This window comes from Ruditapes philippinarum, unplaced genomic scaffold (assembly GCF_026571515.1).
Source record: "Ruditapes philippinarum isolate M1 unplaced genomic scaffold, ASM2657151v2 ctg774_1_1_1_1, whole genome shotgun sequence".
In the NCBI taxonomy this organism is placed as follows: domain Eukaryota; kingdom Metazoa; phylum Mollusca; class Bivalvia; order Venerida; family Veneridae; genus Ruditapes; species Ruditapes philippinarum.
This window is the reverse complement of record NW_026860651.1, coordinates 51,355-77,628: the sequence shown is the minus strand read 5'-3', so window position 1 is coordinate 77,628 and position 26,274 is coordinate 51,355. Positions and strand designations below refer to the sequence as shown.

The 26,274-nt window shown below is 32.3% G+C and overlaps 1 protein-coding gene across 1 annotated transcript; it reads right to left on the bottom strand.

Annotated features, from left to right (window-relative positions):
• Positions 1–9,577: 9,577 nt before the first annotated feature.
• Positions 9,578–14,674, bottom strand: LOC132712886 (macrophage scavenger receptor types I and II-like). Its single transcript, XM_060695324.1, has 4 exons — positions 14,350–14,674; positions 13,120–13,382; positions 11,594–11,709; positions 9,578–10,040 (listed from the first exon to the last, which is right to left on the bottom strand). The coding sequence occupies exons 1-4, from the start codon at positions 14,487–14,489 to the stop codon at positions 9,921–9,923; spliced, it is 639 nt and encodes a 212-aa protein (XP_060551307.1). The 5' UTR covers positions 14,490–14,674; the 3' UTR covers positions 9,578–9,920.
• Between the last annotated feature and the right edge of the window lie 11,600 nt (positions 14,675–26,274).

Below are 26,274 nucleotides of genomic sequence, written 5' to 3'. Positions count from 1 at the left end.
AGTGAGAACATTGATATTGTAATTCAAAAATACAAATGATTTTTTAAAAGTTAAACATATTTATTATATAGTGTCAGCAGCAGCAGGATTGTGTCTAAAATACATTCCAGCAACAAATGTGTGTCTATAATACTTTTTAGCAGTATAATAAATGACAGCAGCAATTTTGTGTTTATAATTCATTTCAGCAGCAATTTTGTGTCAATAATACATTTCAGCAGCAAATGTGTTTCTATAATACATTTCGGACGGGTTCAACTTTATGCCTTATTTTAAGAATAAAAATTATACTTATAACTGAAAATGAGAGTCCATTTTACAAGACAATAAAATCACTGTTTGGAATTCGGATGCGAGGAATTATATCACAAGGTGCGTAGCCCGAGTGATATAATGATCCGCATCCGATCGACAAACATTGATTTTATCAAGCAATAGAATCACCGATTTGGATATATTATTTCGATTCTAACACATTAACAAATAAAAGCTGCCACACCTGACATTAAGCTAAATTGCGCCTGATTTGTTTCCGTAATTATTTCAGCGCGTCACATTTTAGAGGTTACGTCACATGTATATAATGATTACGTCACATGTCTAAATTTAGAACGCCAACAGTGATTTTATTGCATGATAACACACACTTTCATTTCGTCTATATACTGATCATATAATATCAAACAAACTTAATATAAGCCGTCTTGAAAAAAAATCATATTTCAACGTCTATAATAATTATCATATATATTATAATAATTATAGACTTTAAAATATGTTGTTTTTTTTTTTTTTTTTTTTTTCATTTTATTTGGATTTTATAGGCGTTTTGAGCTCAACACACCAAAATATCTGTGATTTATTACAAAGCACTTGAGCGAAAAGCCGTGCATTAGTATACTATAATGCACTCAGAATTGATATCTATTTCCATTCTAACACGTCAAGATAAATAAATATAGTTGGACTATATGGTTTGGTGGTTAAATTTTTTTTCGCCACAATGCATATGTTTCCAATAGAAACGTTCTTTAAGGGATGTTCCTGTCGATTAAAAATGTCGCAAAGTCAACCGTTTGCTGAAACATTTTTAGACAATGAATTAAATTTGTGTTGGATTATTTTATGTAACTATATATTTTCAAGCGAAATACAGAGTATTTATAGTCAAATAAAATGAAATTTAACTGGTTTGCGATTTTATTATTATGAAATAGCATTCTTGTTTTGATTGTTTTTGCAATTTCTGTTTGGCGCTACATTGTTACGTCAAGTAATACTTTAAGTTACGTCTGTTTAGCGTTTATGACTGAATTAAAGATATTGGTTTTCGGATTTATTTTCTTAGTTAGATCATTTTCTATCATTCTAAAATTCAACAAATAATTGACTTTTATTTATCAGATTCTTCAAAAAAAATGGCGCCGTCAATGTGTCGGTTTAAAAATACACAGGGAGTAAATATGGTGAGCTCTATCACGCTTCAGGTCTTCCTTGTTTATTTAAGAGAAATCTTCGATAGAGTTAGAATACTCTTCTTTTTCCATTACTAGATAGCATGAGACATATAGTGTTCAAACATTAACAATTCACTAGCCAATGCTTTTTTAATATTTGATTTTAAAAGTCACGTCCTTATCTTCATTTTCACCATTGCATATTTAAGGAAATAAACATTGCATATTTAAGCAAGTATTTGTTGTATTGGTAGAAATTATGCATGTTGTTGTTTTTTTATTTTTGACCTATAAAACTAGAAAAAAAACCTTCAAATAACAAATGACTACAGTTTTTAACATTTTTATCTTAAATAAATACAAAGGGCAAGTTGTAATAATAGGAGATTTGTAAGTTAAGCTTATAAATTGAATCATTGATAATCAAATTTATTTCCAATAATAATTCTACATTGTTTATAGCTTGTTTTACTATCTGTATAGTTTTGAATATTTGGCTGTTTATTCCATTCAAAACGTAGAGGAAATGTGCTTGGTGTATACTGAGAAATAACTTAGAAATATGAAATATGATTTTAATTATTTATGTTCTACGACATTCTAAAAGCTACTGCTGAACTGTTGTCTCTTCTGTGTATACTCATATATATTTCGTGACCTATAATAAGAACACAATTCACAATTTATTAACAAAATGCAAAAGTGCCACAATAGCGGGAAACATCAGCAGTATACATGCAGAAATTAATACAAAAACATAATAGAAAACGGCTGTATTACATTTTTAGGATGAAAGTATATGGTGAGAAAAAATATATATTGACATATCAAATAGAATGTTTACACCTTTCATAATAACTTGAACAAAACGAAATGGAAGCAAATCGAAAAAACAAAAGATTATCCAGGTCGTATACAGGTTCTAACATATTAACTTTCATTTCAGTATTAATTGTTCATATGGCAAAGAGTTTATTTCAAATTTGCATTCAGGCCACCGGCCCATACACATGTATACATACATATATTATATATATATATAAACACAATAGCATAATGACATGGCAGCTAGTTAGGATAATATAACATCACATAATATACAGGTTTACATAGAGTTGTATAAAGTACAATGACATGTTGTCAGAGCAGCATTTTAGCCAATTTTCACAAAACATATAATTGTGTAATAAGATTTAGCAACTAATATAAAGACATTTAAGATATAGATTCATTTCGCAGTTTAAATGCATAATATAAAAATATTGATAAGTTTCGTATTAGCAAGACTACTCCTAAATTTCAAAATATCTATACAGTCCAGATATTTTTCAAAATTAATATTACATTTAAAATTTCTATAAGATACTAGCTTTCTGTTTTCTAAACACTCACTGTTCCAGTTTTGCATGTATTTATCTTTTAATCTATTTACATAAAGGGTAAGGAATAAGTTTGCATTTCAACGTGTTGTTGTTTCCAAATATAGCCAAAATCATTCTTATAGAGATTTAATCGTAGAGTTGTCACCCAATTTTTATAATCTAGTTCATCTAACCGTTTAAGCATAAAATAACTTTTTTTAACATATCTCTCATCATCCATATATAAACTTCGTGTCCAAAATTGAAAACATCCTTTTGTTGCATATATAAACATTGGGTATCTTCCACAATCTCCCATGCATATATTTGAACACGTTCTATACAATCCCTATATTCAAGTCCCCATATTTATGACCAATATAACAAAGCAGGACATATTTTTGAGTCAAAAATTTTAAAATAAGATTTACCTGACATTGGTAAAATATTATACATATTTTTTAAAAGGATAACTAATACTTTTTTTTGCTTTTATAGCTAAATTTTCAGACATTTTATACAATGATAATTTACTAGTGAAATTTATACCCACATAGGTAAAGGCATTTATTGTTTCAATAAGGTTATCATTATAAAACCATTTTCTCGTTTAGATAGTTGACCTCCATTTTAATAACAACAATTTTCGTTTTTTCAATATTTCCAGTTAGTTTCCATTCTAAACAATATTTTTGAAGACCGTTGAATTGATTTTGTAAACCTACGATGGTATCCGAAATCAAACCTACATCATCTGCAAACATTAAAAGAAAAATTTCAATATCTCCAGGTGATAACTGCACACCATGAGTAGCATTTTGTCTCAAAAAGGATTCCAAATCATTAATAAATAAGCAAAACAAAATTGGACTGAGCTTACATCCTTGTCTTAAACCTAGAGGGCATTCAAAGCAATCAGTCAAATTATTAATACTACTTTTGACACGTGATTTTACTGATTTATATATACTCTGTATAGAAAAAAGTAATTTACCGTTAAAACCATGTTGGTACAATGCATAATAAAGTTTTGATCTATTTACAAAATCTATTGCCTTATTGAAATCTATAAAGGCTACATAAACCTTTTTACCTTTCATACCCTAATATTTACTCACTACTGAATATAATACAAAACCATTATCAGTGGTCGAATATCCACTACGAAAACCTGATTGGGCTTCAGTAATGTTATGTAAAGCCTCAGAGTAAAAAGTTACACGTGTTGTTAATATACTAATATATATTTCCTTTTTTATAAAGAGGAACTATAACTTCTTGTGACCAATTTGAAGGAAATTTTCCTGATGTGTAAAGCCGGTTAAAAAGCTTCCTAATATAAGGTAGTAAAATGTGTATACCAAAAAATAAAATGTTTTGCTACCAAATTACCAGAAGAAGATTTTTTAGGATTTATATTTTTTAAAGCCTCAAGAATTTCATCATCAGCTTTGTCGCTATTAAACAAACTGTCTTCAATATCATCTAATATAAGGTTATCAGGTACATTTACATCATCATCAACACTAGTTTCAGTATTACTATTGAACACCTGTTTGAAATTTTCATACCATTGATCAGATGTAATATCTGGATGACACTTTACACTGTTTGTTATTCTGTTTAGATTTCTCCAGAATAGTTTGGAATCACGAACAGTTGATTCCAGTTTTCTTAAATAAGCCTCATTATAACTTTTCCTTTTTAATCTATATGTATCTTTATAATTTTTCTTACTTTCAAGGTAATTGTCAAGATAAAAAATGCTCCTACTTTCACGGAATTTTCTTAAACATTTATAACAGTTTACCTTTAAAACCTTGCAATCTTTGTCGTACCAACACTGTTTATTAAAATTATTCATACATGTTAGTTTTCTTTTGTATTTTTTCTGAAAGGGTCACTACATGATAGAATTGCATTTTCAAAACTATTAATACTTTCCTCAATATTGGAAAGGTTATCATCAATTTGCCTATCTATTTCATCAAAAATTCCTTCTGTAGCCTTTTCTAAAAAAAGTGATTCAAACACATTACAATTGTCCTTGTTAATACAAAATGTAAAATTTTCAGATTTAAAATTATTGTTTATATTACGGCTTAATAACACTTTGTTAACAGATGTATCTATATCTAGTGCTAAACAAACTGGTAAATGATCACTTTCGGACCTATTTTCAACAGTTAGATTAAAAATTCTTTCAAAAATGTTTCTGCTATTAAAAAAATAATCTATAACACTGCAACCAAGTGGACTAACACAAGTAAAATCTCCACTATTAACGCCAAATCTACCATTTATAATATATACCGAGTAGCATTTACAAAAATCAGTCAAATCTCTACCAAATTTATTAACAATGTCATCACTATTGTGACGTGTAATAACCACATCATCATTTAAAATTTCAACATACTCCTGTAGCTCTTGAATAGACTCGCTCACTGACGTAAAATCTTATAAGTTACCTGTTCTACAATTCAAATCACCACAAATAAGTAGTACATGATTTCTAAACACATTTGCATTTTCAACAATAAGGTTTTCAAAACATTGTATGCCACGCATGTTATCTATTTCATAAAATGGGGAGTTTATTAGGTGGCAAATATAGACATGCAAGGATAATATCTTCTTCGGTATTAAAACATTTTCTATCAATATAAAGAATGAATCCATATTCAAAAGTTTTACAAATACGACTAAATAGAGGTACAAAATTATTGTTTATATATACTTATATATACTTATATATACTTAAACACCGCCCACATTTCTTCCACCTTTTTTAGAACATTTCGCTGTACAAAAATGGCAAGTGTAATTTCTTAACAAATGTTTGCTTAAATCTTTGTCTATCATCCAAGTTTCTGTCAAACAAACAACATCATTTATTTTGTCTTGAAGACCACCTATATTCCATGTTAAAATCTTTCATGTTCATTTCCATGTTAAAATTGTTCCGATCATGTGCAGGACTTCGGCCTACCTCCTTTTCGTAACCTGTATTTGATGAAGCAGCAGATGTGACCATACTGGCTGGAGAAGATGGTTGATTTGTCTCAATCCTCCTTGATGCCTTTTTGAATATTCTGGTGTTTTGGGAACCATCTAATTTCTCTTCTTGAATATATTATGTTCCACTTCTGAAATAGCCCCTCTTACCTTGTCTTGCTAGTTCTTTTAGTTCCGTTTTTTCCCAATTAGTAAGATCACTTGCAATTTTGATACCCCTTTCTCGAAGAACATCGCGAACCTCAAATAGCTTTAATTTCATAATAAAACATAAAGTCTTAAATATGCATGTAATACAAAAAGAGAGAAAAACTGTGCGCAACGTACTTACAGACGAGAAGACATATTATTTCAAATGTCAAAACAGAAGTGTAAATACCTTAAGATGTTCTACGACTCATATTTCAACAGAAGTGATTACATTTTGCATCCTAATTCTTGCATGGTATTGATGGGGTTCACAATCACATGTCTTTTGTTGTACTGTCTATTCGGCTTATTGTCATTTAATGGCTTTCATTTCCTACACTCGTCACTTCGATGTGGCGAATGCTAAATTAGGCGGCATTTGAGAAAAGCAAAGTTATAGTGGGCTGAACGGATGGTACAGCAGGGGGGGGGGGGACCTTCCGCCAGGCTTTTGTGGCATTTAGTGTACACCACACCGTCATCACGAGAGCCTTGCAGAGATACCAGCTACATGGTACACCAGTCAGAAGCCATGCTGGAGGTCGGCAAAGGGTCACAACAACAACTCTTAGTCGGTTTTTTGGTCGTTCATGCACGTCATACAAGGTTTTGGACAGCAAATTCTCTTCGAAATAACCTTGCTCATGCTGCAAGATCCGTGTTACCACGCAGACGGTATGTAGGACGCTGCATGAAGGTATTTTGCGGTCGAGAAGACCATGCATATGTAACACCTTGACGCGTTTGGAATGGACCATGGAACATACACGATGGGCCATGTAACATTAGAGACACGGTCTGTTAACTGATATGTCGACTGTTCACTGATTAGTCCACGTTCTGCATAGACTTCACAGATAGGCAGAAAAAGACGAAGTGAACGGTTTCAGGCTTCAATTATTGCTGAGCATAACTACTACAGAGGTGGGTCAGTTATGGTGTGAGGAGGCATCAACTAGGATGGACGAAACGACCTAGTTGTGCTAAAATAAGCACATTGACAGGTCAGCGATAAAAAGACGACATCCAGGTTAGGTTATATACTTGAGCAGTCTGTGATCAGTTTATTGCAATGGACGTTAATTAATGCTCGCCCCCTAATACTGAGTATGAGAAGGCGCTGCCAAGCTGTCATTGATATTTACGGGTTATACACACGGTATTTAGTCTAGAAACTGTAAACAAAAATTTAACAAATTTAGCAAACACGCTGCATGTTCTGAAATCGTCAAAGAAGTGGGACAGCCTCATGTCATCAAACAAAATCAGTGTAAAACTCATTTACAGGGTTAAATTCGTCCTTCAGCTGAATTGATAAAAGAGTTAATCAACATTTAAAATTTTCGCACGGCGCTAATAGAATTATTCCAAAAAATATTTACACTCAAACATATGATGCTTTGCAAAAGTTGAGTAGTATATTTAAGAAATAATGTATCCCGAACAGTGATTTTATTGCTCAATATATGAATTTTTGGAGTTTGGATGCGAAGAATTATATCTCGAGTGATATAAAGATGCGCATCCAAACTCCTAACAGTGATTTTATCAAGCGATCACTGATTTAGATATATTATTTCGATTCTGACTCAACAAATAAATGCTGCCGTACCTGACATTTACCTAAATTGCACCTGATTTGTTTCCGCACTTATTTTCAGCGCGTCACATTTTAGTAGTTATGTCAAGTGTATAATGATTACGTCACATGTCTAAATATAGAATGTCAAACTGTGATTTGATTCCATAATAACGCACACTTGCAACCGTTCTTCTTTGTCCAATGGGGAAATGCGGGTCGTGTTCGAATACTTAATTAGCTGTTGTGTAAGATAAATAAATAATTAAATGATGAATATACTTTATTTACCAAAGGTAAAAGAATGAAGTCTTAGAACATTCAATCTTAAGCAAGATGATAAAACAAACATATATGTACAACATGTAGTATTGGTGATTTAGGGTTTTGAGCTGATTTTTAATAATAATAATAATAATAATAATAATAATGATAACAATAATAATAATGATAACAATAATAATAAGAATGCTGCTCTAAATAGATAAATGGGATGTGTGTGGTCTTATAGTTATGGTCGTTGACTTCAATCAATTGCCCCTCACAAATGTGGGTTCGAATGTCGACATGGAATCAGGATTTGTTCATGTGAGGAAGATATCCAGTTATGTTATGAACGTCAGTGGGTCTACTCAGCTTCAAATAATTCGAGGAAAGTTACCTATTAAGGCCTTTCTCATCCGGTAAAGCTGGGAAAAGCCATATTGTAGCGGTGCGGAAATAAAGTGGTATATTTGGATAATTTGGTCGTGTTCTTCCGTATCACAAAAATATATAAGAAGGTGATTTCTTGTAGCGATTCATTCTCTGTCTGGTTAGCTATAGAATAGGTCAGGCAGAAGTGAGAAATGGTGTTGTGCGAACCATCATTCTAAATAGACAAAGGTATTTAGTTTGAGTGTGGTTTATTTCTATTCTTGAGTATTTGGTCTCGTGTTATATGCTATTACTTCGCTTGTATTCAGATTATTTACAACGATATTCGGATTTTCAAAATATCTATTTTTGTTCTGTCTAATTTGCATGAACACTTTATTTTCATAGTACAGGAGTGAGAGAGAAACATGCCTATGATACTTCAATGTCGTTCAGAGCTTATCCTCTGTAAGTGTTAACAAATTATTATAATTATTATCAATAATTAAACTAAATCTTTATTAAATATCTATTTAAAATTGTTTAGTTAATAAGATGCTGTTTCCGCTGTCTGTTAAAATTGTTAAAAACCATTGTATGAAATATTAGAGATGAGAATTGAGAAAGGCAAGATACTAGACAGATATATGTTCAATTCCATGTAATAGTTAGACATTATAAAGAATGAAACCAGAAGATGTGTATTAATTTCTTACATCCACTACCCAGGACGTCTACATGTAACAATATGACCTTTACTGAATTGGTGTGACGTAAATCACATTAAATAAATAAATAGTTTTCAATGTTTATCAAAATTGTGTCATTGTGAATAAGGAGCAGCAACTGAAATAACATCCCACACCTGTTCTACGTAGTAGTGTGCAGTTGGATTACAGAACAGAAATTTGGAAATATTAGAACTAAAATGGTTATCTCCTGGAGGCAAACTGCTTTTTATAAGCAAAATTTACAGAAGTAACTCATTGGTTGGAAATGATAAACAAAAAAGTAACAAAGCACATGTAGGGTTATACCATTTTTAAATATACATATCTACTGCAAAAATAATGTTTGAATTTTAAGAAATGATAATAATCTTCCAAAATGCTTAAAAAAACTATATGATATAAACTGATAAATATGGCGTACACAAAACATGTTTAACCGACACAATCTTACTTGTAACAGCAGAAAAAATATTTTATTCCGAATTAATTTATTCTGTTTACGTACAATATGTTAAATAATAGAAACATGTTATGCAACAACCCTAAAGAAAATCGACAATAAGGTTATGAAACCAGTATAGATGTACAACTATTGATAAATTAAAAAAAAAAAAAACATTTCATAAGATATAGCTTGTAACATTTTAATGTAAGGCAGGTTGAAAGCTAGGAAAAAAATATAACACAAATAATGTAGCGACTTAAATACAAAGGTACCATATTTTAGAAATGATAAGATTTGATTAAAGCAATGGATTTTTTCTAGAAGCATGTTTCACTAAGTTACTAACATTACTGCCAAAAAGCAATGAATCATTTCTTAAAGCATGTTTCTCTAGGTCACTAACGTTACTCCAAATATGATATAATCAATCAGTCATGAAGATATTCCAAATTCATGAATATTTAAGCCATATACATATAGTTCTGTTGGAGGTAAAGTGAAGTTTTACTTTTTCCATTTGAATTCAATAGGACTGAGTTTTGGATCTCCACGTTCTCCTTTTTGACCAGGAAGACCCAGATGACCGATGTATCCTCCAGAATCTCCTTCCATTCCAGGGAAACCCTAGTTGATAAACAATAGAACATGGTGAGAATAACAAATACATTATTTTTAAACGATGTCAAATTAGTTGCAACAGTTAATCCATTTCTAAATGAGATCAAAGAACTCATGACTGATGGAACACTATCGCTAACTTCATACATAATATTATATATTATGTGGTTTCGATTGTTGTTATTATTGTTGTTGTTATTATTGCATTTTATCTATTGCATTTTTTCTGCCTTAAAAAAAGTTTATTTAATTCAATTTGCAATCATATGTATTCATTTGATATCAATATGGGAAAATTTTAGGAATAATTCTTTGCACTATTAAGCATTTTCGGTAAATCAACTGAGTTTGCCTGACTGTTTGGGAGAACCTCAAATTACCTAACAGGGCTGGTCATAATAAGAATTAAGAAATTTGATCTTTCTTCTCATATGTTTTACATTTGAATGTAAACTGTCAAGCAAATTTCTTAAAATATATGAAAAATAAGCAATAATGTTCCACCTGTCCTTTTTCTTTGAAAATATGCTAAAAATACAGATTTAAATTGTTTGCCAAATTTAATGGTAATGATTCATTCTAAAGAAATTTTTATATATAGTATGTATAGCACACAATACATTTAAAAGATGTGTCATTCATCGCACATTTTCCTAAGATGTTTAATGTTATTTTTATAGAAGTATATTTGCCTCATACAACTTACAAATTTATTATTTAATTTTACCCATACAATATGGTGCTATATCAGTCAAATATAGTTCATATTTTTAAAACATAAATATGAAATATAAATATGAAAATGGGCGGAATCAAAAATCATATTTATTTAAAGGGACTTCTTTAGCCATTTTGTTGAAAAAAAATCTGATAAATAAACAACAACTTTTTATTGAACTTTGTTTTGCAAACTATCTAGAATGATAGAAAATGGTCTAAGAAAATTATTCCGAAAACCAATATCTTTAATTCAGTCATTAATGCTGTATAAACGTTTAAAGATTTGTTTACGTGACGTCACAATGTAACGCCAAACATCGCGTGCAAAACAAGACGCATTTATAATAATCAATATACTACTGCGCGCTGTACAATTGCATTTACGTAACAAGCAAGGGGATTCGTAACCATTTTTCTTGGATAATGAAATTAAATAAAAAGGTTATCTTTTCGGGGTTTTTTTATGAAATATGGTATATATTTTCACTCAACATGATTAAATGCCACATATTTTCACGAGCCGGGACGTTTTATCATGTTTCGTGAAAATATATTTCCTTCAAACGATACAATACCCTCTTAATATTTAAACTTATCATTTACACAATTGTAATTGTGCAAATGTGGGTAAAAGCTAACTTTTTTTTTAAATGATACTGACTCCTAGTATCTGGTAGTTATAATATAGATTCGAAATAAAGATATAATTTAATGCTTCTTGTTTATTCGTGTTTTTTCCATACGTATTATAACCTTAACAGAGAAATTGTACTTAGTTTTATTTGATTTGTTGATATTCTGAAACTATTTGATATTTTTTTATTATTTAAATGACATGCTGGTGGTCCAGAAAATCCGATAATTCCGGGATATCCAACTGGTCCTGGTATTCCAGGGAATCCTTCAGACCCCGGCTCCCCTTTTACCCATGTTACATCGTTCAGTTCTTGAGATGCTGGAACAGGATAGACCAGACATTTAAAAAAACATAAGCTAGTTTATATTTCTGCCACATAGTTCATTATACACATTGGCATTTACATGTACATGTTTACACATCAAAGGGCAATAACACAAACAGTAGAAAGTTGGTTTCCAGTGCTATTCACCGAGGACATGTCAAGCTGATGTATGTTACTTTTGTGTTATAGTCTGGACAGAAAGTAATAAAATTGGCAAATTAAACACGAAAAATTAGAAAATGGGCAATATCTCTAGAATAACGTTGTAGAGCTTTGTTATTCTTGTCATATGTATTTCTTCTTACTTTGATCTTTCAACCAAAAGGTCTCGATTTACAGGTAATATCTTTATGAGTTATGGTCTTTACAAATATTATGTAAAATCAGACACAAAGGACAGCGGCTATAAATGAATGAAATGTAGAGTTATTATACTTGCGCAATACACTCCTCCTAAGAGCAATATATTCATCTATAAAGTACGAAGTTAATATTCCAAACATTTTTCCAATGATATTTTTAGACAAATAATCATGAAAAATATAATAATATAACGCATTAACCTCACAATAAATAAAAAGAAAGTTATAATTTTTGTACTATCATTGTACTCATACTTCATAAGATACATCCACCATGAAGTCTCAATTAGTTTTTTTAGTTATTCTTCGAATAAAACTAAACAAAACTAAGCATGAAAAATAAAAAGGGATATAACTCAAGGACTATAATGGCTAGAGTTATCATGCTTGTACAGTGCATTCCTCTTTAATATAATCTACCAACTAAGAGGTTGAGTTATCACTCTTGCACATTGAACTCCCACGAATGATATCTATCCACTTGTCATGTTTTAAGCTTATATTTCAAATACTTTTCGAGATAAGCTGTGGTAAAATAGTTAAAAAGGGAAATAAGTTATAGTTAAAAAAAACATTAAAGGGAAGAGTTATCGCTCTTATGATTTCAATGTCTCAAGTTAATATCTTGAGTAGATTTTTAGTTCAACAAAAGGAAAATGTGGAACCAAAGAACAATCGGACGGACGTACGGTCTGACGGACAGACGAAAGTACGGGCGGAGACTATTTCCATAGATTGAAATGTTACCATTTCACAGTTATTAATGTTTCTATTATACTCGAAATATTCAAAGTTATAGAATAGTTCAGAATATTACGGGAAGGGCTTAATGAATGATGTCTTAATGCACATTTGCTTTTTGTTATATACATTTGTATAATAAATTTTATGTATGTTCTGCAATAAAATATGTTGAAACTAAGAAATATGACAAGAAAATGCATCAACAAATATGATAATTTATTATATCTGAAATGGAGATTAATAACTCAGTCCAGAGAACGATTTTCTAATATGACCATATTTAAAAATAAATCATACCAAGTGTAGCGTCAACTTTTGCTAATACGGACTGTTCTAAATTATAAAGACGCTGCAAGAGTTGAAAGATATCTTGCGAATAAACATCCAGCTGTGTTCCATTATTTTCATTTACGGTCGCATTTTCACCTCTTGTTTCCTTCGGATAATCCGTCAGATTTGTGTTTCCTTCTGTGTTGGGGTCGAGTAATCTTATGAGGCATTGCTGGCAGCCCTTGTCACTAAATACGTTCAGTTTTGTTTTAACTGTGTTTTGAAACGTCCTGGTGAAAAAATAATGATTTATACTAGCAAAGCATATGCATACAAATAAGTAAACATGCAATGTCTTAACAAGAACCTTTAGGAAGAGAATAACAAACGGTACAGTGTATCAAAAATAGGTTCACATAAGCCATTACTACAAAGCCAAATATAAGGGGATTTCATTTAGACCATATGTTTTACATCTTGCGATACTTCAATTGTATGTAATTATATAATTAGGCCGAATAATATGACTATTATAATCTTAGACAAAGTTACAAATTGTATTGTTTTCAGATGAAATTCTAAAAGTTTTGTTATAACATTGTGTGATTATCTTGTATCTTCTAAAGTATTATTAATAAACTTTGCTCAACTTGAGTAAAATATTTTAATCACAGAAATGTGTTGAAATTTATTCAATAGCTCAACAGTCAATAATTGTTTAATTGTATGAAAAGGCTATAAGAATTAAAAAACAAACATAAAGTACAACTTTATACGTGTACAACTTTTGCGCGGGAAAAGAAGACACACGTGTCAGGCGTGCTACAACTACGCATACGGTGAGCATACAAAAGTTATTAAAGTTTATACTCATCATTGGGCTGTAACCCTTCACTCTCAAGTAAAGTAATGATATTTCGATCAAGAAATATGCTCTAAGGAACAAATCACAACTTTTTTTTCAATATGCACACATTATTAACAGTCTACGATATATGGTCATTGAATATGAGTCTCAATCTATTTTAAAACTTGGAGAATTCAATTAAGCCAGTGAATATGATACAACACCCAGTGAATATGATTTCATAAAATGTTTGGATGACTACTATTTGGACCAATGAAATTGCAGGTATATTAAGATCATATAATAATTTCTTACATCAAATCTAAGAGAATCTGTAGTAGTTATCAATATGTTCATATATCAAACTTTGGCATAGTATATCTTTAAATGTGAAATAAAATTGCACTTACCTTATTTCAGAAAACAGATCATCTATGCGATCCGACGGCGATTTATCGTGTATATCACCATCAACACTACAATTCACAGCTCTAAGTGCATATACAAACACATTGAATCGTATAATTTTTGCCCTTAAATAAATTGCCATTTCTTCTATGTATTAGAAGTTATACAATCAATGCCGACATTAAATGACAGCTTCTAGAATTAATGCAACCAGAAGTGTCTTATTTCTTAGTTGTTTACATTTAAAACATAAGCACTTCATGTAATGTATGAACATGAACTTTCAATCAATCCAATTACCTTTATCAGCCTTTAACAAAGAAGTTCTGAACGAACTCCATCTGCCGATTTTATTATTATCTTTGTTTTTACAACGATTCTTTAAAATGAATACATTTTACATGATAAGGGTTTAAAGATCTACGCAGATAAACTTCATAGAGGAATATGTAATGTTTTATGTGGAAATGATTAGTTTTATTCATTGTTGGAATATCAATGCATAAAGTTCTAAATTTCAAGCAAAATAGTGTTTCATTCTTAATAATTAATGTACATATTTAGATTAGTTATTTGAAATGTACTTCCATATTGTATATATTTTTTTATCCTTTAAGTACAATTTCCACATCGTCCAATAAGCTAAAAAAAATGGATTGTTGAACGGGCGATCCGGGTTTGATTCCCGGACAGTGCAGACCACATTTGTTGTAATTGATCATGAAATCCGTTCTACAGTAATTTGCACTGTACCTCGGCTCTGGCATGTGCAGACGTTATCAGTTCCTTGCTAAAGTAAGGGCAACTAGTCCTGGTTATCTGCTTGACAGCTTGCCTAGGAACGATGCCACGGCTGAACTGTGCTCGGGTAAATTCAGTGTGGCTTACTACCGTGATCCGCAGTAAAAATACCAACACCACTTTAATATCCAGGAAAATGTAACTTATATAGAGTCAATGTATACCCGATGTCAATCTTGTGACAAAACATACGGGGTGTACGCTGATACATGCCTCATCATATATAAAAAGCATTACATACTGATGTCGACATAAAGAAAACTAAAAAACACTGATTTTGTAAAAAGGGCATTATATTCACTCTGAATGTCATTTATGGTTAAGTAATTTATGTGTAGATTTAACCCGTTCGCTCTAAGGAATTGCCAATTTCACATGTTTCCATATCAATGAGGTTTGTAAACCATATTCAATGATGTTTGTTCCTTAAAATTCTTGTTGAATTGAATTACATTAAGTTTCAATATTTTGGTTGTTTTGGCAACCGGATTGCATATCGTATCACCCGTAGATTTAATATTTGCCATAAATGAATGCTCGTGTTCTCGATTCTTCGATATTGTTCGGACGACTAAATACAAAATAATAATTCTTTCATCAGCAGATTTTGGCTTGACATTAAGGGTTGATCATCTCTTCAAAAACACCATGGAGGTAAAAAGGCTTGATATTGCATTCAACATAAAATAGTTATTTTGGTAATGTTCCAATTGCACGCCTGGTTCAAATTTGGAATGCCCCTTGATCATTTACCACTCTACTTATCTACTTATTATACATATGTTGTAAATAAATATAGCTAAGAATTCTTATTCATCTTAATAATTTATGCTACAATTATTGTATATGAATAGTATGTACATTTCATTCCGAAATAGAAGGAATGCGATGATTAACCTAGCTTCAGAGACAAACTGTGACCTTAAACTTGACCACCTTTATGCTGTGCACTTAAATACAGTTTTGAATATGAAACAAAAAATTGATCTATATGACTTTACCAATAACTTTATCAATGACTATTCAACCGACGTATTAAAGTATGTTCCTTGAATTCAAACAACTGGTTCACTTCCTGACTTTGCATCCTAAGTTATTTAACCTTTAATAAACCTAAACGTCATGTTTCAGCATTCTTATATTATACCAGTTAATTATCTTTTTATCCGTTTATCCAACAATATTTCTCAGGTAAACAAATTGCCAGAATGAGGCAAATTACATTTTAAATATTACTAAAGGCACATTGCAAAGTATAGTTAAATCTCAAGAAACATTTAAATACACCAGCGTCGGAAATATTATCCCACACCCACCCCCATCCACCCCCCACCCCCAAAGAAAAAAGATAAAAACGAATTGCATATACACATTCACTCCAAATGAAAATGAAAGACTACCATTTTGTCCTACTCTATGTAATGACTAACACGCATTCCGAATATCAAAATTTACATAATTCCTATTTGTGAATAAAAAAAACATCGAGCAATAATACAAGAGCATTACATATGGCATTTCAGTAACAATGTTAAATCGAGAAATTTAAATTTGTATACAATTTCCTAATGGACTTATTCGCTTAGTAAATTTCCATTGATTCAGATAGAGTTCAGGAAATAATGGTGCTAAAGGAATACTTGTTTAAGGGATATTGCACTTAGTTTATGTCGAAGTTGAGCTCATACATTATCTACAAGTTCATCCATTATCTATAAGTGTCTTGTTTCGTTAAACAAATGTATTTTCATAATTTATCTAAATTGTGATGTCACTTGAAGCATATTTTAACATTTTAACCACTCTCAATCTTGTCCTTCTTTTCTATTTCCTTTCCTTTTTTGCGTCGGGCGTGGTCGGGGGCGTTTAAGTTGCACAGTATAGATAATATGGCGACCTTCCAGCTTACTGGTGGAGGAAGACCTCAGGTGCCCTCTTTGCGTAATTTCAGGCACAATGGGGCACCTGAGAAAAATCCACCGACGATCTAACGAAGTACTGATTGGTGTTATAATAGAATGTTAAAACAAATTGTCGTGACCACTGTAGAACTCAAACCCATGATCTCTGTGTTTAGAATTAGGCACCTTAACCACCAGGCTACTGGGTTTTGTTGAAATAGACTTGGTTTTAATAATCTACTTGAATGTCTAGAAAATATACACATGCACCAACAAAATAAGGGACAAGACATTGCAGCTATCATGCATTTTTTAAACAAGGTTGTTTTTGGTTTGCTTTTCTCAGTTGCCTTTTTAACAGATGCCACAATTAAAATATAAATGACATTTTGTTTTGTTTTGAAACAACTTGATACGTTTACCATATACTAGTAGTTCCCAAAATGAGAAGAATTCTATAAGTTAAGTCTTCGATACTCACCCTTTTCCATTAAAATGTTTTGTTTGTTGTAAACTATTGGAAGTAAGTATGAGCCGCGTCATGACAAAACCAACGTAATGGGTTTGCGACCAGCATGGATCCAGACCAGCCTGCACATCCGCGCAGTCTGATCAGGATCTATGCCGTTCGCTTACAAACCCTATTACAAGTAGAGAAACTGATAGCGAACAGCATGGATCCTGGTCATACTGTGCGGATGCAATTATGTTGGTTTTGTCATGACGTGGCTCATAATTTTAAACAAACTTGATACATTAGGACAATATATCATAAAGCAAGAATAAAGATCAACAATTCAAAGGCAACACAAGTGAAGATTAACTCCCTTACATAAATGTTTCTAAAAACTTCTAGTCCGTCTACTTTGCTTAAAACTAAGTTTTCCGTGTCAATAATTGTGTTTACTGTTTGCTCTTTAAGTAGTTCTCAAAACCGGCACAAATTCCTGTACAAGCGCCAAATATCGTGGATGATCACCTTGTGCATATACATCTATATCATTTGTAAGACACACTAGTCCAATACCATTCTCCAAATCTGCTTGAGCCACCTTACCTCCATGGCCCGGGTGTCTAAAAGCAATACATCCCTGAAATATAATAACATATCTAACAAGTATCTGTAAGATGTATTGACAGGCATTTATCTTTCAGTTTACAGGCCTATTTGTTTCTTGACATTACTGATTCGTATCAAGACATTTTACATTGCTTTGTCATCAAAAAACGAATTTGATATATGATTTTTATCGTTCATTTTTAAACAAAGTTAAGTTGCAAAGGTGGTTTATTTGACTGACTAAAATTATTTGCATTTAACCAAAAAAGGAAAAATAACGTACGTTAGGATTATTTGGCAACTTTATGCATGCACTGTATGATGCACATAGCCAAGTTACATGGTCAATCCCTGACACTATGGGCGTAGCTTATTTATTAATTGATTTATTGGACATGAACTTGTTCCCCTTCTCTGTCATCACTCCATTAGCCAAAATGCCATAAAGTTAAGCATATGCACATGCGGTGCCAGATGAAAATGCTGACGATATGGGAATTTCACGCAGATGTGGATTATTGTGCGAAAATATTTTTTTTAATGCGTTTATTTAAGGTCGCCGCCGGAAAGCCCATATGGGCGACCGTACACTCAAGTCGGGCCATCCTAGAGCGTCCCGCCGAGATTTTTTCGTCGATATTTTTTCCAGCTTTATTGGTGGAGGAAGACCCCAGGTGCCCCTTCGGGCATTATTTCAGGCAGGAGCGGGCACCTGGGTAGAACCACCGACCTTCCGTAAGCCAGCTGGGTGGCTTCCTCACATGAAAGATTTCGACCCGAGTGAGGATCGAACCTACAGCGGTGAGGGACCTGTGATCTCAAATCAGCGACCTTAACCACTCGGCCACGGAGGCCCCTGTGCGAAAAAAGACAAGTGTTACATTATTTGACTTAACGTCAAACTGTATAGGAATAAGAGTATTATATTGTTTGAATGGAACAGTACGTTTCCAATCTAATATGCACAAATAATGTTTGTCTTTAACATTGTATAGCTCAGAATATCAATGATTTTGCATGTAATTGTATAGTTATCAAACCAAAAGATTTGTAAATGAATTAAGAAATATACGTTTACAAGTGTGTAGTCAAGATAGATTTCTTTAATCATCGGCAACCACTGCCAATATTCCAAAATATAATACAGGGTAAATACACAAAAAATTGCAACAACAGTCACAGAAGAACGAATATATCAAATGGATTCTGCAGATGTCAATGCACACAGAAAGGTGCATTAGAGATATTCTTGTATAAAAGTATACTTTTATAATGTTATTTTGGCGTTTTGTTATCTGTGTTTCTTGATATAAAAACATTTTTTGGCCATGCTTTCCATATGCTAATGCATGTCATATGACATATTTGTTTTGTCGATTCCGCCCTGAGTCATGCATATTGAAAACACGCAACAACGTCGCATCTGTCCGTTAATGCATGTTTTTCTCCGTAAATGTATATTTGCGCCTTGAACTTCATGAGAGCAGATCAGTTCTTGAAACCAGCGTGTACATTATTTCAGGATATTACAGGAAAACAGAAATGACGTTGCTTTAAATAAATAATTTAGAATCAACATAATTAAGTACAAAAAAACGCAGGATTTAATGTTTAAGCGAAGATTCTTATTCCAAATGTTCTACTTTTTTGGGGGGGGGTGGGGGTGGGGGGGGGTTATAAGGCATAGATGATGACCTGTTTGATATCTTAAGTCCGAATGAAGCATGATATTTTTACCTCAGCAAGTTTCACCACAGTCTTTGTAGAACGTGGAAATACTGATTTTGGAAACAAAACAAAATTGGCAAATATCTTGGCATTTTTTGGTACCAAATATGCTTTCAATAAGAATTTTTCGAAATGGGATCTTGATTAATTCGCGCAGCTCTGTAAACTGGTCGTTTCAAGTATTCATCCAAGTTCATGTCAAGACCTGGAGATGGAAAGAATGCATGTAAGATTTGTCTTGTACCACAATACCTCAGTATCTGTGAATCCATTAGACCGATGTATGATTCGATCGCATCGTTCAGCCAGTTATGAAAGCAAAAATAGGGCTTGTTAGGACAGGACATGTACAATTCAATTTAACCTACTTTCTTGTGCACATATTCTTTTGAAAATTTGCAATACTCAGTATCATTTATTGAATAGAGTAGACCATGTAACCTCTATCTATATTAATGAAACTAAAGAATATAAAATAACTTTTTTTTGTTTAATTAGATTTAAAATTCTTGATATTTATACCTTGTATATCAACAATTTCTTCTTTAAATATTTTAGTTATTTCTCGGCCTTTTGGATCTGCTTTTCTAACCAAAGTGTCCACATATGGGCCGTATGACACCGTATGGTAACTTAAAGCTTGGCCTGCAAAGTAACATGAAATGTATTTAGAATTTATCAATTTTTATTCTTTATTATAACTAGTACATGTATATACAAAAAACACAACTAAAACAATGTCTTATTCGTCACAATTATAGCATAATAATGTAATATTTGCAGGTGTATTTGCAATCTTATCATACTTTTTTTATTTTAAACTGAAATTTAAGAAAAAATATTAACATTTGTTTTTAAAGTCTTAGAATTGTTCAAAAACATGAAGAGTATGCATTCTTTTTTATTCATACTTTTAATTACTCTTGATGTTGTTATTCTATTTTGTATACCATGATGGGGTGTTGTGACCTGGAATAAAATAGTAAATATTCCATAGGGCTGATATGTATGACGAAAAGTAAAATATGAAAATGTGAAATGATTCTCACATTAAGAGAATACCATTAAATGTGAACTACTTTGCGATAAAGATAGCAACATATAAGCAAAGTGGTACTTTTAATGCCATAAAAAATGTATTTTTTCGCTGTAACTGTACTTATAACCAAAACTCAAAAGAAACTAAATTTGGCTCAAATATACGGGCAATAATTAATTATTTTTTTGGAAACTGTAACAGGACACCATAATAAAAGCCGTTTCAAAAATAAATGTGATATCATGTTTAGGTTTAATGGGAAATTTTATGCTCTCTTGTGGATAACCTGCTGGTCAGGATGTTTTATGTCGTGCTAATATCCGTTCAATTATTGTCAGTCCTGCTTTTACAATTAAAGAAAGATATCCAAATAATTTATGAAAATCATTAGCAATATATTATATGTAGTATATGAAAGTGAAATCGTTTGCAGGTATTATATAAGAACAAAGCGACGGATATTGCATTAGCTCCCTGATATTATGCACGGCTATACAAGCATAACACTTTTAAATGCAATACAATGTATATGTAAATACTTTTTTGTTTATTTGTTACTGGTCAATTTTCAGCAGACTACCTTCGGTCTCGCGAGATAACTAATTCCCAACGCTTCTCGTTTCATAAAACATAGCCTTAGAAAGCTACTACAACGTTTTCTGTTAACTATTCGCCTACATATTCTAAGAGGAATCACAGCATTCAATTTATTTAATTCTATTAGTTATTACACCGACAACGCGGAAAGTTCTCAACATCAGTTTCGTAAAAACAGGCAGGATGACCCATAAAACTTTTTAAGACGGCTTGTATTTAATCTGTGAAGTAATATAAACATTTGAATCAAATTAAGAAATAGTATCTCTTTGCTTATATATGCACCCATAGCCTGTTTCGTTAAATATATGCACATAAAACGCTGTACTCTTCGCTTCATATTTTGTTTTTGAATTGATTTGCTTTAGTTTATAGATTTCACAGCAGGTAAATTTGTCCACATTTTACCGGTAATTATATTTGGCGTCGAGTGTCTGCATCTACAGACAAACTTCTTTCGCTCGGACTCGAAGGGCCTGTACAAATTTGTTCAAGCCAACCGATGTTGAAGTATTACAATGACTTGTAATGTGTTATTTTACGGAGGATATTGCCGTGAACGCTATCCGTGCGTTTTGTGTTTCCATTCACATAGATAGGTTAGTTGTACGACAATTACTAACTTAGTATATAATACACACAAATACAACCTCTGCAGAGCAACACATAAATGCGAGACAACAAGTTTTGTTGTCGCTGAGGGACATCGCTCTAGAGAAGTTTAATGTATTGTGAAGTCATTCTTTGAGAACGTTTGAAACTTTAATTGATTTAGAAGGTACTTGCTTCTGGGGAGATTGCACTGTATTCCCCTTACATACTACATTCGACAAATATATAGTGAATTTTTCTAGTATTAAATTTTCTGCTAGGATGCGAGTATAAAGAAAAGTTTATTAATCTATTAGCAAGTTACAAAGGTCAAAAGCATGCAAGAATTCTGAACTGAGGGTAATTTCTAATGCTCACTATATGAAAATGCTATGAAAATGCAATGAACCATTTAGGCATGTTATGTGCAATATTTCACTTCAAATTATGTCTGGAAAATGAACCTTGCAAATTTTCTACTAGCTATGATGTTAACATCATTAGGTTTTTTAGCGTTATGTAACTTAATCAACAGGATTTCATTGAAATCATGCGGCAAACAGATCAGTTTATATTAGCCTGGTTATTGATGGTACCTGTTTTGTGGTTTTAAACTGTATCGTTCTTGAATCAATTTGTTAGTGTTTCTTTATACTTTCTGTACCCTTTGATGTTGCGGAGGGTCATGTGTTATTAGATGTATTATATATTTACAGCTTTTCATCTTAGCATATGCATTATAAGTAAATTGCAACAATTTCCTTTTTAATCAGTGTTTCCTACAGATGACATAGAACATTTATTTTGAATTTATTTATTATTACACAGGCAATAAAATCCTCGTAAATTTGCAGCTTTGAAATATTGCAATCATGACATAAAGTACACGCTTTGAGTTGGAGTTGTTGTACAATTGCTTGGGGGAACTGACACCCAAATTATGTTATTACGCAATATTGAATGTTCATTCATGGTTCGGTAAGCTACAGTTACACAGAACCATATGGTCAGCGATGGAAGCACAATTTAGAAACCGAGTCACCTTCTATCAGACATTGTTTCAGCACAGGTATCAAACACAGACAGTAATGACCTAGATACTGACCATACAACAGTCAAATATAGTACACCAAATAAACCGGTTAACAAATAAATTGCATGACTTTTTTCACAAGTTTTGAATATACATGTGTCTGGACTGGAACCTAAAACAGCTGTAGATTTAACCAAAAGAATCGGGACTTTCAAACCTGTCCGATTTAAAGATAAAGAGTCTAAATCCACATTTAAACAACATCTTAGAAAAGTAATTGCGCACAATTCTCCCTTTAATATTTCAGATCAGTTCCCATAAGAGATCATGGACAGACGCCGCGCTCTTATACCGGGAATGATCAAGGTCAGAGGAGCGGGGAAAAAGGATGGTCCTTGTACGAGACAAGCTGTACATTGACAGCAAGCTCTACATTCCAGATGCCAGCATCAACTCAAAATGATCAAGCTAGGGTCACGGAGAAACGATGATTTGAACATTGAATCCTGGAATGTAAACGGTTTGATAAAGTGTTTGACTGATGAAGACGTCGTGAATATTGTGACTTTTTTCTGATAATTGACAGAGTAATAAGGACAATTATAATATTGATGGATATAAATCAGTAGAATTTCCTAGAAGGGAAAGCTCGAAGGCTAATAGGGGTCATTTTTTTTTTTTTTTTTTTTTGTTATAAAGAAATATATAAGGATGGAATAAGTATTAGTGACAAAGATTACTCAGGTATTATCATGGTAAAAGAATCTTTTTCGATTAATACGAGACATGTATGTTTGTTTTCTTTATATACATGTACCACCTAGTAACTCTAAATATTGCAATTTGCATAAAATTGGATTTTGTCAAGTCGCTTGAATTAAACAGTCGAATATATACGGAATTAGACACTGTGTCAATAATTTGCGAATCGAATTCAAGGTGCGGAAAAAAGTCTGATATTATACAAAACAGAACAGATTTTAATAGATTTATATATGTGTTACATGAAAATGAATATTGTATTAATGAAATTCAAGATTTTCTATGGATAGACCTGTCAATACCTCAGGTATATAAGTGTAAGATATATGTAGAAGAAATCGGTTTAAAATTGTAAATGAGCGTTGTTGTAACGATACTGGGATTTAACCAATATGATTCCGAACGGGAATTGTTTGATCGATACCGTTATATGCTCTAACGAGTTATTTTCCTTTATTTCTCGATGTTTATACATGCTCTGCAAATGCACCTATACAGATTTATAATAATATATGTCATATGTTGCGATTCTAGGGGTACGTTGGGCGATAACGGGACCATATTCCATCATATGGTATATTCTTTACCTTAATTTAACAATTTGTTACGTGTAAATTTTTTTATTACACCTGTGAAATTATGAAATTACAACTTCATTTATTACGGCGAAATTTCGTCATCCTATAAGCCTGCTATTGTATAGCACGCGACTCATCTGGCGGCCCAATGACAGATGAAATTTCTGGTAAAACTAACGGAAACACCCGTCTGATATGCAAGAAAAAAAAAGTTTAAATGTCTTATGTGAAAATGTTATATGTAAAAATGTTATGATTGCAATTGTTTGTAAACTTCGTTTGAAAGAAGAAAAGTTGTAAGATTATAAAAAATATTATGTCAAGAGAAATGCACGTTATTGTTAATATTGCCCAAAGGGGTACGGCTCATTGAATGTTCACAAAATATGCATTTGATTGTACATTTAATATCCAAAGTCAGACGATTCCAATAACACTATATACTTATATATAGACAAGGGTACAACTCCTATAAGAAGGTATCTATGTCCAATCAGAGTTTTCTGCCTTGCAGTTTTATAAACGATATAGCATTAATAAAAAGGATTAGGAAAAAAGATGATACCCTGCACCGTGTTGGCATATATTCTTTTCTGTTTGTACTTTTATTACTCTAAAAGCCTAATAAGTTGACAATTTCCTTGACTTCACATTTGCCCCAGCTCCCTTTATATTCAATCATTGTTTGTGATATTCATTCTTGTAGACTTTGTGCAACAACACGTGTTTACGACATCTAGTGTCTACAATGGAAAAAACACTAAACGATAAGAATATTTTGATCATTTTGCTTCCTTCTATTTTACAATTTAACATTTTAAATGGACATGTCATGTGACCACGTACCGGGACACTATCTTGATTAAGTATTCGTATAGACTTACACTGCCCCTTCGTCAGTACGAACTGTACAACAAAAAACAACTACCTGCTGCCACCCTCAACTGATAGATCTACCCAGAGTACTTGCTGTTTCACACTAGAATGCATCCAATGAAGAAGGTTCAAATGCACAGAAGGAATACAAGAAGACCCAACCATGCCCGCTGCCCGTTTCAATCTGCTGATCATGCCGGACCAGACGAGCTAGTTAACCCACCGGCGCTATCTTAAAATATACCATGTCTCCAAGGGATTCAGACTTCAGGGACAATTAATATAAAAAATCCACTAATGTGTGATGATTCGAGCATAACTCGAACAAAGGTCTGTGGGACGCTATCTTAACCTGTGGAAGTCGTGTAAATCGAGTAAAAGAAGTCGTGTTAATCGTGCTAGTCCGTACTATATCAAATTGGAACCGTACATCAATCGTATTTATTCGTATGCAAGTCGTGTGCAAACCTTACTTGACCGGGTATATCCGTGCTTTATTCGTACATACTCGTGCTACATTCGAATCTAACTCGTAAAACAATAATAAACAGGCACGGTTGTAACTCAATACTCGTACCAGTCAACCCGTGTATAACCGAGTATAGCGTATTGAAACCATGAGTCCAACCGTGTTCTTTGTGAGACAGCCTTTATCGCAGTAAATACGAGTACATCATCCTGCCCGTCCAAAGTGTTCATGTGCTGCCCTCCTTATACGCTTCCGTACGCTCCCTTCGTAGCTCAATGAATAAACTAACGTTATTTCACGTTAAAAAAGTGAACGAAAGTGAAACATTCGACCGATGTCGAACATTTGATAACAATTGATAACAAATATTGCTGACACGATCAAGTCTGACACTCTGGCAACAAAATTAAAACTATAATATAACAACCACAACTAGTACGATTCACGTGCAATACATCAAATCTGCATGAATGTAAATATGAAAAGAAATAT